Source organism: Diadema antillarum, unplaced genomic scaffold (genome assembly GCF_040938485.1).
Source record: "Diadema antillarum isolate AM-2024a unplaced genomic scaffold, OU_Dant_1.0 seq00001212_RagTag, whole genome shotgun sequence".
NCBI lineage: Eukaryota > Metazoa > Echinodermata > Echinoidea > Diadematoida > Diadematidae > Diadema > Diadema antillarum.
In genome coordinates this window covers 211,510-228,725 of record NW_027272004.1, presented here as the reverse complement: position 1 = coordinate 228,725, position 17,216 = coordinate 211,510, and the positions used below count along the sequence as shown (strand labels likewise).

At 39.2% G+C, this 17,216-nt stretch overlaps 1 protein-coding gene across 1 annotated transcript; it reads left to right on the top strand.

Annotated features, from left to right (window-relative positions):
• Positions 1-963: 963 nt before the first annotated feature.
• On the top strand, positions 964-15,406 carry LOC139744788 (dolichyl pyrophosphate Man9GlcNAc2 alpha-1,3-glucosyltransferase-like). Its single transcript, XM_071655203.1, has 11 exons — positions 964-1,076; positions 4,474-4,558; positions 5,048-5,137; positions 6,901-6,989; positions 7,620-7,770; positions 8,610-8,919; positions 9,485-9,655; positions 11,656-11,726; positions 12,577-12,645; positions 13,256-13,403; positions 15,248-15,406. The coding sequence occupies exons 1-11, from the start codon at positions 992-994 to the stop codon at positions 15,404-15,406; spliced, it is 1,428 nt and encodes a 475-aa protein (XP_071511304.1). The 5' UTR covers positions 964-991.
• The last annotated feature ends 1,810 nt before the right edge of the window (positions 15,407-17,216 follow it).

Here is a 17,216-nt window from a genome sequence, read left to right as displayed (position 1 = left end):
TACATGCTCTTTCACATCACAATTAATTTTCATGAGAGGCTTTTCATTATCTCACCGAAACAATGTTAAAAAAAAAATGTTAAAATGTTTTTAAAAAAAGTTAGGTCTCAACCAAAACTACACGATCCCTTTAAACCTCTTGCAGAACACAATACCATGCCAAGGATAAGAAAGACGTGTGGTGGAATATGACAACCTTGACGATTCGAGGGGAAAGGGCATACTACAGCTGGAATGGACTTATTAACTCATTATCTGGGGAGGGAGGGTGATGCGCCATGTTTCGTATCGTACGTTGTCAGAAATGGTATTGTACAACTTTTGAGTGGGTAATGAACTAGTATTGGATTTACCCCTCGCCCTATACTGGTTTGGCAGCAGCAGTGGTGGTGGCGCCCAGTGGTGGTGGTGGTGGTTTGAAGTTTGAAGTTTGAAGTTTGAAGTTTGATTTATTACTCAACGACCCTCATGGGGTATGGGAGTACAATGTCAATTGAAAATACACAAAATAGAAAATTTCAAATAAGAATTAACATATATACATGTATAATACAAATATATACAAGATATCAACATACTTTTCAAATAAAATTTGCATGAAAGTATGTTATAAATAATATACTATACAAATGTAAATCTATCACATGAATTACGCACAATGCAAATAATCACGCAAAGGGTATATAAAATAAACTAAATCAAACGAAATAATAAAGTGCAGTAACTAACTAAAAAAGGACATTATTACCTCACAAAACCTCGAAATGTTTGACAAAGTCTTTTTCTTAGTGGAATTGAATAATTGATCATATTTAGATGTGTTAGGATACTCCCTAATATAATACTTTTTGGTGGTCGCGGTGGAGGGGGGGGGGGGGGAGGGGAGATCACATTCCATCCACTACACGTGTACGTGTCAGACGCATCGCACGCCAACGTACAACATCAGCGCTGAATGCTGCTGTATGTGTTGTATGGAGTTGCCGGGAGAATGGAATCGGCAACATTAGTCACTTTGGTGATTATCACCGCTGCTGTGGCAACACGGTGGTCGGTGTCACTAAGTCCATACTCCGGTAAGTTTACATACCTTCTTTACAATCTTCCTATAAACTTATTACTATCGTGTGGAACGTGGAGGAAATTGTTTTGCTGTGATGATTGATAATTTGCAGTACACAGAAACAAGTACATGGGACGGTTATTTTTTATTTGCTGAACGGCTGTCGCGTTGACTGTAAATAAAGCTAAAGCCCACCTCCAAATAGATTTTTATTTATTTTTATTTTCCTTTGGGGATTGGAGGGGCATATTTAATGCAACTGTATCAAACTTAAGTGATGGCTCAGGAAATTGAGATCATCGATACAATTACAAAGGGTGTAAACTGTTTCATGTAAAAAAAAAAAAAAAAAATTGCTGCTCCCTCTTGTGGTCATATATCACTAGCGCATATAGATATAGCCGATAAAATAAGTTTTAAATTGACTGGGGGGGGGGGGGGGGGCAATAAATTTGGTGTCAATTTTTTTTTTGGTCTCTTGGGTGTGGTTGCTGCGCTTCTTGAGGGATTTCACTAGGTTTGTATATATATTAGTGATTTGTTATATTACATGTCTTAACTTGCCTTTTCAGGGGTCTAACAAGCTTGCTTTTCTAAGACCCCTCCACTTTACATCTATAATGCATCTACATGCATTGTCAATTTATATTCAAATATTCTACAAATTGTTTTAATCGCATATATTCAACAATGTATTCCTTGTTACACATTATTGTTCTTATGTAATTTTTGTATTGTGGAAACTTTGAATAAACTTGAAACTTGAAACTTGAACATTGGCTGTTGCTTGGCGAAAGATCGATCTGTAGTTATCTGGTCGTCGGGGATATACTTATATGTTCCGTGGAGACTCTGAGCTGTCTGGCCTGGCTTCACGGAATCCCCTCCTATACACCGGAGGAGAGCGATAACGTCAAAAAAATGAAAGACTCCTCCGGACAGACGGATCGTTTTGTCTAGAATTAAATGCTTGCTTGTTGACCCCTCCCTACCCTGTAAGGCTGAAGTAACCCTGTAGGCTGTAGTAACCGGGGTGCTACTTCACATTGCGTTTGGACTGGTCTCAGTTAGCCGTTTGATATTAATATTTATTCATTACCGGTATCCATTATTAACATTCTAAAACGATACTTTGGACATTTTGATTTCAGAGAAGAATTTCATTCTCATCCCAGCAAGAATGCAAGAAAGGTAACAGAAGTCTTCCATGCAACTACCGTCCTGTTTCCTTAACTTGTGTGACCACCAAACTCATGGAGCATGTAATCTTCCATGCCATCATGGAGCACATTGATGACCATGACATACTAGCCAAAAACCAGCACGGGTTTCGTAAGAAGCACTCAACAGAGTCTCAACTCATCACCACCTTAGAGGAGATTAGTAGATCCTTTGACAACAAGGATCAGACCGACGTACTGATATTAGACTTCTCGAAAGCATTTGACTCAGTGGCCCACCAACGTCTTCTGACAAAGCTATCATTCTATGGTATAGGTGACCACACCCAAGCATGGATCAAGACATGGCTCACTACTAGGACACAGAGAGTGGTCGTGGATGGGGAGGCTTCACCATCTGTCCATGTTGACTCAGGAGTGCCTCAGGGCACGGTCCTTGGACCGCTGATGTTTCTCTTGTTCATCAATGACATCGGGGACAAAATCGACTCAACCATCAAACTGTTTGCGGATGATTGTCTAGTATTTCGCACAATATCATCCACAGATGACACTCTCAAGCTCCAGGACGACTTGAATACCCTCCTTGAGTGGTCCAATGTCTGGCAGATGAAACTCAACGCGGAGAAATGCTACTCAATGAGAATCCACAGAGGGAAACGGCCCACCACTCACACTTATACCATGGGGGATGAGGATATTGCCTCTGTTTCAACCCTAACTTATCTTGGGATTGAACTCCATGAGAAGTTAAGCTGGAAACCTCACATTGAAGCTGTAGCATCTAAAGCTGGGAAAACCCTTGGATTCTTGCGGAGAAACCTTGGAAAATGTTCTACCGACATCAAGAAATTAGCCTACATAACCCTAGTACGATCACAGTTAGAGTATGCATCAACAGTATGGGACCCCTACAAGCAAAACCAAATAGACCTGCTGGAGAAAATTCAAAGGAGAGCTGTTCGCTTTGTATGTGGGAATTACCAGAGAGAGGCCAGTGTCACGGCTATGAGGGAAAGTATCTGTCTCCCTACCCTAGAAGACAGAAGAAAGCAAGCTCGACTCACCACCTTCTACAAAGCAATAAACAACCAAATTGCAGTACCTATACCACATTACCTCAAACAGAGACAAAGAACAACACGAAGCAGCCAACATCAACGTTGTATGAGAACCGGCTCTACCTTGGATGCCTACAAATACAGTTTTTTCCCAAGGACAATCAGAGACTGGGATAGGCTTCCTCAACACATCATTGAACTGCCCTCTGTTGAGCAGTTCAAGAGAGCCACAGAAGCCAATTAAGCATGGCAGAGATTTTTTACTTGCACAAGCACAAAGCACAAATGGCATCCACTGTCTGAAGCACCACACCACAAACCCTCATCCAGTTGCTGAACAGGCTTTGATGAGAAGCACCATAGAAGTAGAAGTAGAATGTCTCTGGAAAGAATGTGTTGATTGGCTTATATGTTGAATTCTGCAGTCAGAGCTGGGAGGTGAAAACTGAATTTAAGAAGTCTCACCTCCCAAGTCATAGTTACTCATACAGAGAATGGCTGAATGAGACAACCTACTGTTCATGAACACTTTGTTGCTTTCTGATTTCACATCAATGCAATGAACTGAAGGAGACATATGAATATACTGTAAAAGTGGAAATTTTTCCATGATCAGAAACCAGCGCAAAAATGCACATCATATGGTCCATTTATAAATGTCTTGATTCCGCAGAATTCATCTTGCCCAGCCAAGCATGAAAAATTACTCATGCGAAAATAACCATTGTTACAGTATTATGTCTCATACTGCACTCTTCACAATTGCCCCATCAGTGTCTTTTTGTGACTGTGTAATTTAACAGAAAGCAAGTGCAGCAATTAGTTTACTGCCTACTTTTGCGTACAGTCGACCAATTCAGCCACTAAAGAATTTTAAAGTTTTCTCAAATGCCCATCTCTGTACTTCAGAGTATGTTACTACACAATATGTAGACCCACCTGTATTATGATAATTTCCTTTTTTTGGGGGGGGGGGTTGAACTACTAAATGGTACCTGTATGTGCAAATTTCTTTTTTTTTTTCTTATTCTGTTTTAACATTCAGAAGACAAACCAATGTACTATCCATAGGCCTCTATCATAATTATTCAAATTGCATTCTTGAACCAATTAATTTAGTGTCAGAGCAAACAAATCGCTCTCAACAGTGGTGTATTTCCTCTTCCAGGAGCCGGGAAGCCTCCCATGTTTGGGGACTACGAAGCACAGAGACACTGGATGGAAATCACATACCACCTGCCTATCAGTGACTGGTGAGTCTCTTGTCAACAGAGGGCAGCAATCTTTTTGTTATTCGACAGTCCCATGCAAATTGCAATGTTTCATGTCAGCTCCTGCATTTATTCCAATTGCCAGTAGCAACGGGATGGGAAGTAAATATATTTGGTAATGAATGTCAGCCTTTGCAGTTTGCAGCTATATCTTTTGCTTGTACCGAGTTGGATAAATTGTTTTTACAGTTTGTATGTACAGCTGCAGTAGGAAAATATATTTGTGAAGATTTCCATTTCTTTATTATAAACACTATCGTTATCATTATTACTGCTTCATGTACTAACATTATCAATGTGTTATATCAATTCTTATCATTACTTTATTACTCACAGTCAACTTTAATCACCTTCAAATCTTGTACTTTTTTCTGTCATTCTACTGCTCTTGGAAATTAACATTATTGGTATATGACACAATGAGAAAAGGCTAATTTCAAGCCTTGACTGTTAAACAATATTTCCCTATAGGTACCACAATACAACGGACAATGACCTCCAGTACTGGGGCTTGGATTATCCGCCTCTCACCGCCTACCACAGCTGGCTCTGTGGATATGTGTAAGTTTGTTTTGCAGCACCAAGCTGCCTTCATTAACTGCCGCTTAAATAAAATCCAACTCAATATCTTCATTCATCTACCGCTGATACACTTTGAGATCCCCACACACATCATTCATGTGGCAACAGAGCTTTTTCACAGTCTCGTTCTTCTCTCTGGAACTCATTGCCTTTGAAACTGAGAATCGAGATCAGTCCTCCCTTTTAAGATAGAGCTCAAAACATATTTGTTTCAGTAACTCCCATGCTTTGATAATATGTGACCCTGCACCTCAAAACAAACAAAAAGTCGCCAGACATGAATTTTCAGTTAATACCATATTCTGAAAGAGCAGACTTTAAGCTTTAAAATGATGTATAACTAAAATCAAATGGACTCTCCTAACCTATCTAAATATTGAAAAGAAAGCACAAACTCAGGAAAAGTGTGAACTGAGAAAAGAGGCTCTGAAGTACAGTGTCTATTCAAGCGCTTAATCTTTACCAAACCGTGCTGGCTGTGCGATGAATGGGACAAAAAACAGGAAGTAAACCACCAGAGTAGCAACAATGAAGGGATTATCAGATTAAAGTGAAATTAAGCATGCTTCATTAACACATTCTGTCCATAATTAATGCCAACTTTCAAAGCAGTAGCACTATCCTTTCAAAAGTTATTAGAGTTGAAAGTGAAGAGTGTGGACAAGGTTTTTCAGAAATGAAAAAGGGATTCTAAAGACACACATAATCACACTATTCTACCAAAAACGTTCGAGATAAACTGCTAAAAAAAAACACACTTTCCTGCCCGTTTTATGATACCAAATTTTAGCATAATGTAAAAGAAGACCCTCTCTTTCAGAAAATATGAAAAAGTCAAGTTCGGCTAGGTTGACCCATTTCCCTTATTTTCAGTCCTCACGCAAAATCAGTGTGTGCGACTTTATGTTCGTTTTGAGGTGCACGGTCACATATAGTGACTTATAACAAATTAATGTACTGTACAATTACCAAGTATCTATTTTCCACCCCCCCCCCCCCTGCAAAAAAAAATGCATAGTAACAAATTACACTCAAGATGACAGAAAAACAAACAGACAAACATATTTAACGTCAACACACAATATAAGCTGTGTAAGTAAATATACACAGTCTAGAAAGACACGTTTACTAATAAATCAATCTTCAAGGAGGATTTTAGAGAAGGCAGTGTGGAAGACTGACAAAAGTATTGTGATATTGAATTCCATTATCATGGGGCAGCACCCAAAAATTAATTATTACCATAAAATTTAGTATTCATTTAGGAAGAAGCTGTCATGTAAATTGTGACTCTTTTCAAATAGAGCAATGTTGAAAAGTTGTCTTGCCCACCTACGCCAGGAGTGTCACTGCGTGATAGGCACAGTGCATCAGAAGACTCTGTTATCATTATCATCATTAATGATATGAAACATGGGCACTGAGTGTTCTTAATATCTGATGTGGTCTTCATTTTTCGTATAAGTAGTGACTAATATAAGTGAGAGGATAGTTTGACCATTACATGTATGTATGTAAGCTACATTGTGTGTAAATGAACTTTGCCTGGGCTGCATTATTGTTAAACTTTGTTCAGGGTGAATATCAGCCCAATGAAAAACATGATTCCATTGTCCACTAATGTCAGTACAATTTGATGTCGAGATTTTCAAGTTGACATTTAGAAGTGTGTTTTATAGTGTCTTTTTTTTTTTACTAATAATTTACCCATTCTTTTTCCCCATTTTTTTTTTTTCTCTTAGAGCTGATAAGATAGACCCTAACTGGGTGGCACTGCACAACTCAAGAGGTCATGAAAGCTACCACCACAAGCTGTTCATGAGGTACACAGGTGAGCCCAATTTTTATGCCTCAAACCCCGAAGGGTGAGTTACAGTGTACGCAAAACCATGTAGGGAAGTTTTCTTGTACCAGTGCCAGGTATGCTAAACACATGAGGTGTTGATATGCTAATTGTATTTTGAGCATAACCTGTACATGTATGATCAAAGGTCAAAGAAGATTGCATATTTTAATCAAAATGAAATGTTGAAACTGTAATTCCACAGCGGAATGCCCAGAGTTAATATAATTTAGTAGATGAGACAGAGGCACAGAAATTGAAGCATCGCTGCTGTGGCATTGCTCCTAGTTATATCTGCTCCATTAAGTTGTCTCTTTCTGCACAGAAAATCAAAGGACCAGCGTCCTGCAAAGTACAAGAGTGGTTGTTCATGAGGCATTAGCATGCACTTGGCACATGGTTTATTCACTGCTAGTGTGTACTCAACAGCTGCCTTTTTATGGCATCAAATTTCTCGTAAATTTGCCATTGTACAGCAAAATTCAAAATGTGCAAACTTCATCTTCTAGAATGAGCAAAATTTTTCATTTTTGCAGTAAATAAATGGTTTAATGCTTTTCATCTTGACAACAATGCTACCCCGTTACCCTATCTGTGCTTTGTAATATTCACTCACAGTACTGGTAGCTGACCTGCTAGTCTACATTCCAGCAGTCTTGGCATATTATTTCTGGACAGTGAAGGGTCAGTCCAATGTCCAGCGTTTGGTCTCGGCATCCTGTGTCCTCCTCTATCCAGGCCTCATCCTCATTGACTATGGTCACTTCCAGTATCCTTTCTGTGGTCAACCACTCTCTGACCCTGGTATTTCCTCTCAATGACCCATCTCTGGCCCACCATGTCAAATACTGAGAATGATTATACAAGAATTGTACAACATGCCAAAACATTCGTGTCATATGATATTGATAACTTGTGCATTCAAACTTTTTATGTAAACGTTTCATTGTTTGCATCAAAAGATTAAGTCTCAATGTGTCATTTTAACGATGGATCTCCTAAAATCTTACGAAAATATGGAACAAGATATGTCTAATGATATGTTTCTTTTGTCATTCAAATTAACTAACATTCATAGAGGATGACCACCTTATTGAAGTTAAATGTTCTTGGACAGCGGAGTCTTGCATATTTTCTGTTGATGTGACCACTGATTTCACAACCTAAACTACTATGAAATCATCAAGCACTGCATATGTCATACACATATCTTGTGTCCATGCTCATGTTGATGTGACCACTGATTTCACAACCTAAACTACTATGAAATCATCAAGCACTGCATATGTCATACACATATCTTGTGTCCATACTCATGAAATTTTGAAGACTTTTTCCACAAGTGAATATGAGATAAAAGTGTTGAACTTGCATAAACTCATTACAACAGTGGCAAAGTGAGTCTAGGTAGAGCAAAATAAATAATTATGATTAAAAGCTGATTTCTACCCAGCTATGTGCTCATATATCACTTGCTCCCTCAAAATTTGTGAAAAGATTTTAACCTGTTGAAGACTAGTCCCAAGTATAACTTGGGCAGGTGGCAATGGGTTAAACGTAGAAATTCTGTGCTTGACCCCATTTGAACTTGACACTCACCAACTCCAGATTTAACAACATAAGTCTGGGACTAACGTTGTGGGCTGTCGTTGCTATGGCTACCAACCACGAGCTGCTCGGAGCGGTGGCGTTCGTCTTCGCCCTCAACTACAAACAGATGGAACTGTACCACGCCCTTCCCTTCTTCTGCTTCCTGCTCGGGAGGTGCCTCCGGCCCCTGAGCCCGTGGAGGCTGATCAAGATCGGTATCTTCACCGCGGCAGCATTCGCCCTCTGCTGGTCCCCCTTCATTACGGACCGCGCCCAGATCTTCCAAGTCCTGCACAGGGTTTTCCCCTTTGCCAGGGGTCTCTTTGAGGTGAGCCCGACCTCAAAGACTTCCTCTGTATTATCATCAGTGCTCTCCGCTCGTAGTGAAGGAAGAACATTTCTTTTGCCTGAATGCAGAGTAGTGAATGGATTCATATAATTGTAATTGTTGCAGCAAAGTGTTACTATAATTATACTTCTCAATCTTTGCTTCACAGTACAAAACACCAATTGCATAGAGGGCCACACAGTTTACAAAAAGATCGTAAAGCATCTTGAACTCTGCCACTTTTGCCAACCAGTTGTGAGGCGTGTTGCTCAAATTTATTTTCTTTTTTGTACTTTGTTTGGTAATTGGATTAATGCTTCTGTGGTTTTTGTTGATCTTGCTGTTCTTGTTCGCCTTCTTCATTGTCTTCCTTTTGTTTGTGGGTCACCTCATTTCTCTACCTCTCCCTCAACAAGTATCACATGATCGGACTCGGTTTATAAAACACAAATATCTTGAAATTAGGACAAGATCCACACACCCATATAGACAGACAGACACTTAAACACTTCTCATCCCACCCGTGATTGCCTCATCGTTGTCGCATCAATTCTGCCTCTTTCAGGACAAGGTATCCAACGTCTGGTGTTCTCTCAACATACTCGTCAAGCTTCGAAACCAGTTCTCCCAGGATGTCCTCCTCAAGCTAAGCCTCATCTCAACACTGGTGTGCCTTCTCCCCTCATCCCTCGACCTCCTTCTACGGCCTTCCATCCAGAAATTCAAATATGCCTTGGTAATGTACTTGTCTTGTTACACCTACACGTTGTTGAGCAATTCACTTGTGTTTAAAGAAATTCAAGTGTATTACCACATATCCCTGTTATACAAAAAAAAAAAGAAATTGACGTAATTAGCTCAAAGTAGGTTTATGCAAATATTCTGAATGAATGAAATGTGGTATGTTGCTGGCTTTTTTCTCTTTACACCACAAAAGATAACAATACAGCAGGGCTACTCACTTACTTTTTTTCTGCTAGTCCGACCTGTCCATGTCAGACCATCAGATACCCATCTTTTCCTTTTTTAGCTGGTCTGAACCTAAAATTTACTGGTTCTGTTCTTTTTTTTTTCTTTTTTGAGTAGCCCTGACAGTGTTTTTTTTTTTTTCTGGTCATGTCCAACCAGCAAATTTGCAGTTGCTGCAAAATGACAGTGATTTCTACTAGTTTGGGACTAACGGACCGGTGCCACTGTTAAGCGTTGTGTATATTAGGTTTTGTCTATTGAAAGTTAAGGGGGTATCTCATTGAGCGGCGAACATTTGCGAACGTAGCGAATTTGGGAATTGGCCAGGGTTCGTAAACGGTTGCAAAAGGTTCGTTAACATTCGCAAGAAAGTTCGCAAACGGTTTTTATTGTCGCAAACAGTTTTTCTTGTCGCAAAGAAATTTTGAACATGTTCAAAATTTCTTTGCGAACCTTTGCGAATTTGTATTTTAGCTAACAGTTGCAAGCATTCGCAAACATTCGCAAAACACTCGTAAGAATTCGCAAACGGTCGTAATACGGTGTCGCTAACATTTTTATATGATTCGCCACTGCTAGTGAACAAGTAACCACATGGTTCCTATATAAAAGCTTCTGAAACAGACAAGGTTCCACTCTAAGAAAGTTCTTGAAGCTCTTGACATCTCCATCATGATTGTAATTGCTTCAAAAGCTTTTCATATTGACTAAAGTCTGTCCTCTGCAACAAGCACTCTCTGACTCTCTTTCTTTTCTTCTTCCTTTCTTGTTTTTCTTTATTTTATTTCTCTTATGCTGCACAACTCTCTAAAAAAGAAAGAGTGAAAATGTTCACTCTTGAAGGAGTGAATTACAGAAAAGAGTGAGTTTTGAGTGAAATTGGAGTGAATTTTGAGTGAAAATATCTATTTTCACTCATTTTGGAGTGACCTCGGGGATCACTCGAAAATCTTGGAGTGATCCCTGAGGTCACTAAAAAATGAGTGAAAATGAACATTTTCACTCCAAAATCACTCTAATTTCACTTGAAACTCACTCTTTTCTGTTATTCACTTCTTCAAGAGTGAACATTTTCACTCTTTCTTTTTTAGAGAGAATAGCTGTAGCAGCAGCCTGACAAAGCAGCTCTTCAAGGATAGCAACACCTTGAGCCTCTTCTTGGCAGAAATTTATTTCCATATCCTGGAAATCCATCTTGAACGGTTGTCACAAGAGATCTGAATTCAGTGGAAGGTTTTATGTCGTTTTATGGGTATTACTATACACAATCGCCTGGTACTTTTCTAGGTCCAAGAACATTCGCAAAATTGTTACAAAGGATTTGCAAACAGTTGCTAATATTTGCAAAACTGTCGCTAACATTTGCAAAATTGTCGCTAACATTTGCAAAATTGTCGCTAACATTTGCTAACATTCGCTAATAGTCGCCACCTGTGTTCGCAAACACTTTCGCAAACGTTCGCTAAAGTGTTGCTAATTGTCGCTAAACTTCGCTAAAAGTCGCTAACTGTCGCTAATGGCAGAAGCGAACTTTGATTTTTCGCAAACATTCGTCAGAAAAGTTGGCGAATCTCAAATTCGCTACGTTCGCAAACGTTCGCAAACGTTCGCCGCTCAGTGAGATACCAGCTTTGGATCTTAATTTGACCCCATGATCTCTCTTAATGCGTAAACTCAAACTCCATTTGCCATCTCGTCTTCATTTGCATGTAGTGGTGTGCAAGACACTCAAGTTCTCTCATGATTCTGTCTCTCCTCTTACCCCAGATCAACAGCTCCCTGATATTCTTCCTGTTGTCCTACCAAGTACATGAAAAGACCATCCTGGTGGTAGCACTGTGAGTATAGTAAGGAGGCTCCTGGGCATCCACCTAAAAGAACCGCTATTAACACATTGAGGACGGGCTGATTTTGCTACAACACGCATTTCCCATAGACACCTGCCCCAAGTATACTTGGGACACGTCCTCAATTGGTTAATGTGCATATATGTGAATGAAATGAAAATCATAGCAGAGTGTATTATATTGAATATTGTAAGAAGTGAGAAATATACCAGAACAAAAATTCCAGTTTGACAATGCCTGTATCAAATGTAATATATGTAATAAGGGAGCTCGTAGGTCAGCTAGCATTTACAATCAAGGCTTCATATCTCATAACGGTATGCAGAAGATTTGCGCAACAGTAAATTTTAAGTTTTATGGACAACCAAGGAAATGAATGTGTAGCTCCTTATACTAGCATCATGATGGTATTAACTGAATATGTTGTACATTCACAATTATTGTTTTGTTTTGTTTTTTCGGGGGGGGGGGGGGGGGGGGGAACTGGCAAGGAATTATTTAAACATGCCAGTTATGAGAAATCAAGAATTTTGAAAGTTAGAATAACAAATTTATGGGTTTATCCATTTTCAAGAAGCAAAGTTAACAATTTCCTACTATGAGACAATGCACATTGCATTTATGTGTAATATGGGAGGCTCTATTTTACCGTTTTTTCTTTTTTTGTTGATTTCTTGATGATGAATAGTCGTCAACTTGCATGATTTGAAGAGTGAAATCAGCACAAATATATATGAGATGATTCATAGTATATTTGAAAGGAGATCATTTGCAGACTACATACCATTATTGTATGTTTACTTTGGGTCAATATGCTCTCTTTTTTCTGGTTGTTTTGCAGGCCAGTGTGTCTATTTCTCCATGAACATCCTCTATTATGTACCTGGTTCCTGTTTGTGTCAGTCTTCAGGTATAGTATTATACTTAGTAGCTTCTGTATCTTTAGCTCTTTTTTCTCTTTTTTTTTTTCTCCTTGTCACTCAATCACTTGACTGAATCTATTTGTCTGTCTATCTGTCTTTCTTATCTATCTGTAACTAGATCTATTTATTTATCTGTCTTATCTATCAATTTATCTATTTCCCTATGTTAAGCTATCTCTCTATCCTGCCTATTTACCTATCTATCTATCTATCTGTCTGTCTATCCGAAGTTCCATTCTCTATCTTTCTGTCTCCGGAGTTCATATTCTGGAGAAGATTAAATTCCAAGTAGTGGTTTAAATTCCCATTCATAAATACATTGCAATTCATCAAGAAAAACAAACATTGTAATACATTGTAATTGGGTATTGTCAAGATTTCAGCATAAAAACTTCATCGAGTGAAAATGGCATTATCTTTAAATCCTTCGTTAAAGTAGGGTCCTATTTTCAGCTTTATTAGAAGTTTCGTTTGTATAGTGTGATGTGTTGTCTATTGTCACAATTTTTATCGGAGTTTTTGTCAAAATTTTTGTACTTTCATTGTTAATGTTGTGTGTAATCTTATCAATTGGTTTATTATTTCCCCTCCCCCCAGCATGCTACCACTGCTGATCAAGGATGGTCTAGTTCTCCCTACGCTAGCACTTGTGGCTTTGTTCCTAGTGGTGTCAAAGGTCAACCAGAGTTCATGGGTCAACCCACCTGGAGAAAAACAGGCGCCTTCCTTCATGTTCAGCCTATCTGTAAGATTGCGCTTTCCTTTTCATTTCACTTGTTCTGTTATTTTTTTTTCTTGTGTCATTATAAGTACCATTGCAAGCAAATGAAAATAAGTTTTGAAAACAATTGCTTTTACAACCAGCTCAGATGTGTCTCATGTCAGCTGTAACATACTGTAAAGCACGATATTTTCACGGCATGAAATTTTCGCGAATTGGAGCCAACAGCCTTATTCACAGCATGAAATTTTCATGAGTTGCCTCTAACATTCGATGCATATAGCATAGACAAGATCTTTAGCGTACATTTTAATTTTGGGAAAGTCTACTCTCGAGAAATTCATGAAATTAAAATGCACGCGAACATTCCTTGTTTTACAGTAGATTTGAGCAATGCAGTCCTTGAACTTGGATTATTTTTTGCACATTGACAGACTTTCTGTAACTGGGAGAAATTTGTTGGTAAAGATGGTTCTCTTGCATGTGAAGATGATGTTAAAGCACAGCAATTACTGAAACATAGAATTGTGTTATGATGTAGTTCATTGAGAATGAAGTGTAGATGAGGTTTATACACTATGTTTTGGTAATATACAATATATTAATTTAGCATTGAGACCATTGTCATGACCATTAATTAATAAGCCAGTTCGGGGTTCCAGTTTGAGCATGAGCAGAAAAAGGTCATTTGTACCGAGAGACAAGTTGGATTTTAATTTCACTGAGATAAGCATCTGTAATGCTTTGATTATTCATGGAATCCTTATAAATGGTGCCTGCCAGCACATCCACCTGACAGCAAGCCTGGTATTTCACATTGTTAACAGAAAAAGTTTGTTAATGTATTCAAAACAGCATAATGAAATAGATGCTTCCCAAAGTGTTGATTGACGAACCATTCCGTTCACTTCATCGGCACAGGTTCATTCTTTGTTAGAATACGAGTTCCATAAATTGCTATGTTGGACAAGCTGCTGCATTATGTCGCTTTGAATTGAGTGAAGTGCCTAACCAACTGAGAAAAATGAAAGGTCATTTGTACCCATGTGCACATGAGCTATCTCCGAACTGGCTTATTGTGCAGCGTTATCTTACAACTGATACCGGTAAACCCCATTATAACAAGCTCCCTTGCAACAAGGTACTGCTTTTAACAAGATGACTTTTGTAGCCCCAATTTCCGACTACTGTTTTTGGCTGGTCTCTTTTTGGTTACGTTTACAACAAGGTACTGGTTATGAGGAGGTAAAATTGCTGGTCATGGGACCTCAGCATAGCAGGGTTTCCCTGTAATTGTATTCTACAGGATGTTGATTTTGAACTACTCAAAGAAATGTAGACCTATTACTTCAATGTGATCTTCTGGTTTCTATTCATTCTGTAGGACTTTTCTGCTTCAATTTCATTCATATTTAATTTCTAAAATATATTTCTTTGGGGTTGTTTTTTGTTTGTGCTGTTTTGCATGATTTTAACTCCGCTTATTCCAGCTTTTCTTTAGAGACATCAATCTTGATTTGCTTTAAGATGTGTAACATTGCATCTTTATTCATGAATCCTTTCAGCTATTCATTTATTCATTCAGTTTTATCAGCCATCAATACTAATTGTATCAATTCATTTTACAACACAAAGCATACTTCCTATGAGGTAAGGTGTGCTGTCATGTACAGAGTAGTGGGTATATTTTGGAACTCTCTGAGTCTGGAAATTTGTTTGTGAGCATCCCTTTATGTATGCCTGAAGTAGTAATGTTGGACATGTACTTTTGGCGATTGGCGAAAGGTTGATGGCTCTTTTGATTTCTTCTTTCTCTTTTCATGGTAGTTTGCCTCTTCCATCGTTGGATTCGTCTGTCTGACGTTCAGCTCACTCTTCATCCAGCCTCCACCCCGCTACCCGGGTCGTCTTCATCGTCGTCATCGACCAGCGTGCAGGGACACGGGAAGCAAACATCCAGAGAGACTCAAGGAGGGAAATCAAAGAAAGGGGGAAAGAGGAAACAGAAAACTCACAAGGCTGATTAGGAGTACTATAGCAGTGGCGGATCCAGAGGGGGGCACACCGGGCGCGCACCCCCTCTTTATTTTTTGTTAAAACAAGAGAAATTAAAAGAAAAAAATGGGGGCATGTGCCCCCCCCCCCCCCCCTTAGTATTTGAATAAAGGTGCCTCCCCTTTACGGAATTCCTGGATCCGCCCCTGTATAGCAGTCATAGTTTGACATGGGGCAGAGCGAGGATTTGTTTGATTTTAAAGGTACACAGACCCGGGACTCAAGAGGGCGCTGTAGCATGGACCACACTTTTGCGTCTTCCATGCTTTGAATGTTCAAATAAAAGTGGTTGTGACAGTGAGTATGTCAAGTATTGTTGATATTCTGGTAATAGCAATCTCAGGTCATCACTTGATTCAGCCATTGTTTCTGGCCGGTTGTGCTTACTACATGCAGATCCTTCAAAGGCAAAGTTTGCTTGCTAGCTAGCTGCCGAAACTTGTGTGCAATCATGTCATGGCCGGCGCACGTTTTCAAAAGTGGGGGGGGGGGGGGGGGGCACTTCAGACTTCTGGCACCACTGCCGGGTTTCATCCGCTAACAAAAAAAAAAAAAAGAGGGTCTTCAGCACAACAGAGGGTACCACTTTTTCAGCTGACAAGCAAAAAAACAAAAGGTCTACAGCGCAAAAAGAAAGTCTTTCCACGCTCACACGTCAAGCTTTCTGTCTATTTCTTTCTAGTGCCACTTAGCACTTCCGGGGTAAAAAAATGTAGGGGGGGGGGGGGCAAAGTGGTGACACCTTATGTATTCCTTTGTGTGGTACAAAAAAAAAAAGTGGGGGGGGGGGCCTGAGCCCCCCCCCCCCCCCCCCCCCCCCCCTGGTTCCGCCGGCCCTGTATGTGATCTGTTTTGATGGATGATTAACTAGCTTTTTATCATCGCTCTTTGTAATGAGGACGGCAGCAATCATCACGCCATCTAACAGCTCCCTTTTTGAATCCCTGGTTCACGTACCTTTAGAAAGGAGCAAGGAAGTCTTTAACTTTAGAATAGAGGAAGTATGATAGTATTGTTAGTCAACAACAGGAATGATGTTAAGTTTGAATAAGCTCTGTTAAATCCATGTGCTTCTTTTCTGTAAATGACTTTTCGATTCAAAGTCATTAATCTTCAAGTAGGAACATAGAGAAGGCAAGTGAAACTATGTCTTCAAGAATTATCAGTGTGCTGTGTGCATTGAAATAGAGGTAAAGTTACATTTTCTCAAGGGAAATGGGTTGGTGAGAGTTCTTCCAGTAAAACCTAAGCATGTAAGAAACAACAGCTTTGAGTGTAATTCTTTCTTGCCAAAGGGGGTAAAATATGGATAACCCTAAATTTTCTGACATGCATGGGCATTTCTGATAATTATCTCAGTAATTAGTTTGCCCGCTACATCCTTGGATCATGTCGTATGTGATATTATATATTTTGGAAATTATGAAGTAAGAAATTTATATTTTGTATAAAAAGCATGATTACACATCCGCTTTTTAGAGCCATCCTAAAGAAATCAAACTTGTTTCCATTTGAGAAATATATTTTAAATACATTGACAGTTGCAAGGCATGTAGAAGCCATTGCCATCAAACCCCAAAGAGATGATTGCCTGAAACTGTAATGAAGTGACTGAAAGATTTGAAATGAACAAGATACACTAGTAAAGATAACTTTCTTGATGTGGTCTTTATCGCTCAGAAGATATGGTACTTAACTACTCCATTAGAGGCAGACAGTGATTCTCTCATGAAGTCTAGGAGTTCGTAACCTTTTTTTGGTGATTTCTCTGGCAAGATTCGT

Coding starts and splice junctions, on each gene's coding strand:
- LOC139744788 (XM_071655203.1), top strand. CDS start 992: ATGGAATCGGCAACATTAGTCACTTTGGTGATTATCACCGCTGCTGTG. Junction 8,920..9,484: donor TTGCCAGGGGTCTCTTTGAG/GTGAGCCCGACC, acceptor TGCCTCTTTCAG/GACAAGGTATCCAACGTCTG. Junction 9,656..11,655: donor AGAAATTCAAATATGCCTTG/GTAATGTACTTG, acceptor CTCTTACCCCAG/ATCAACAGCTCCCTGATATT.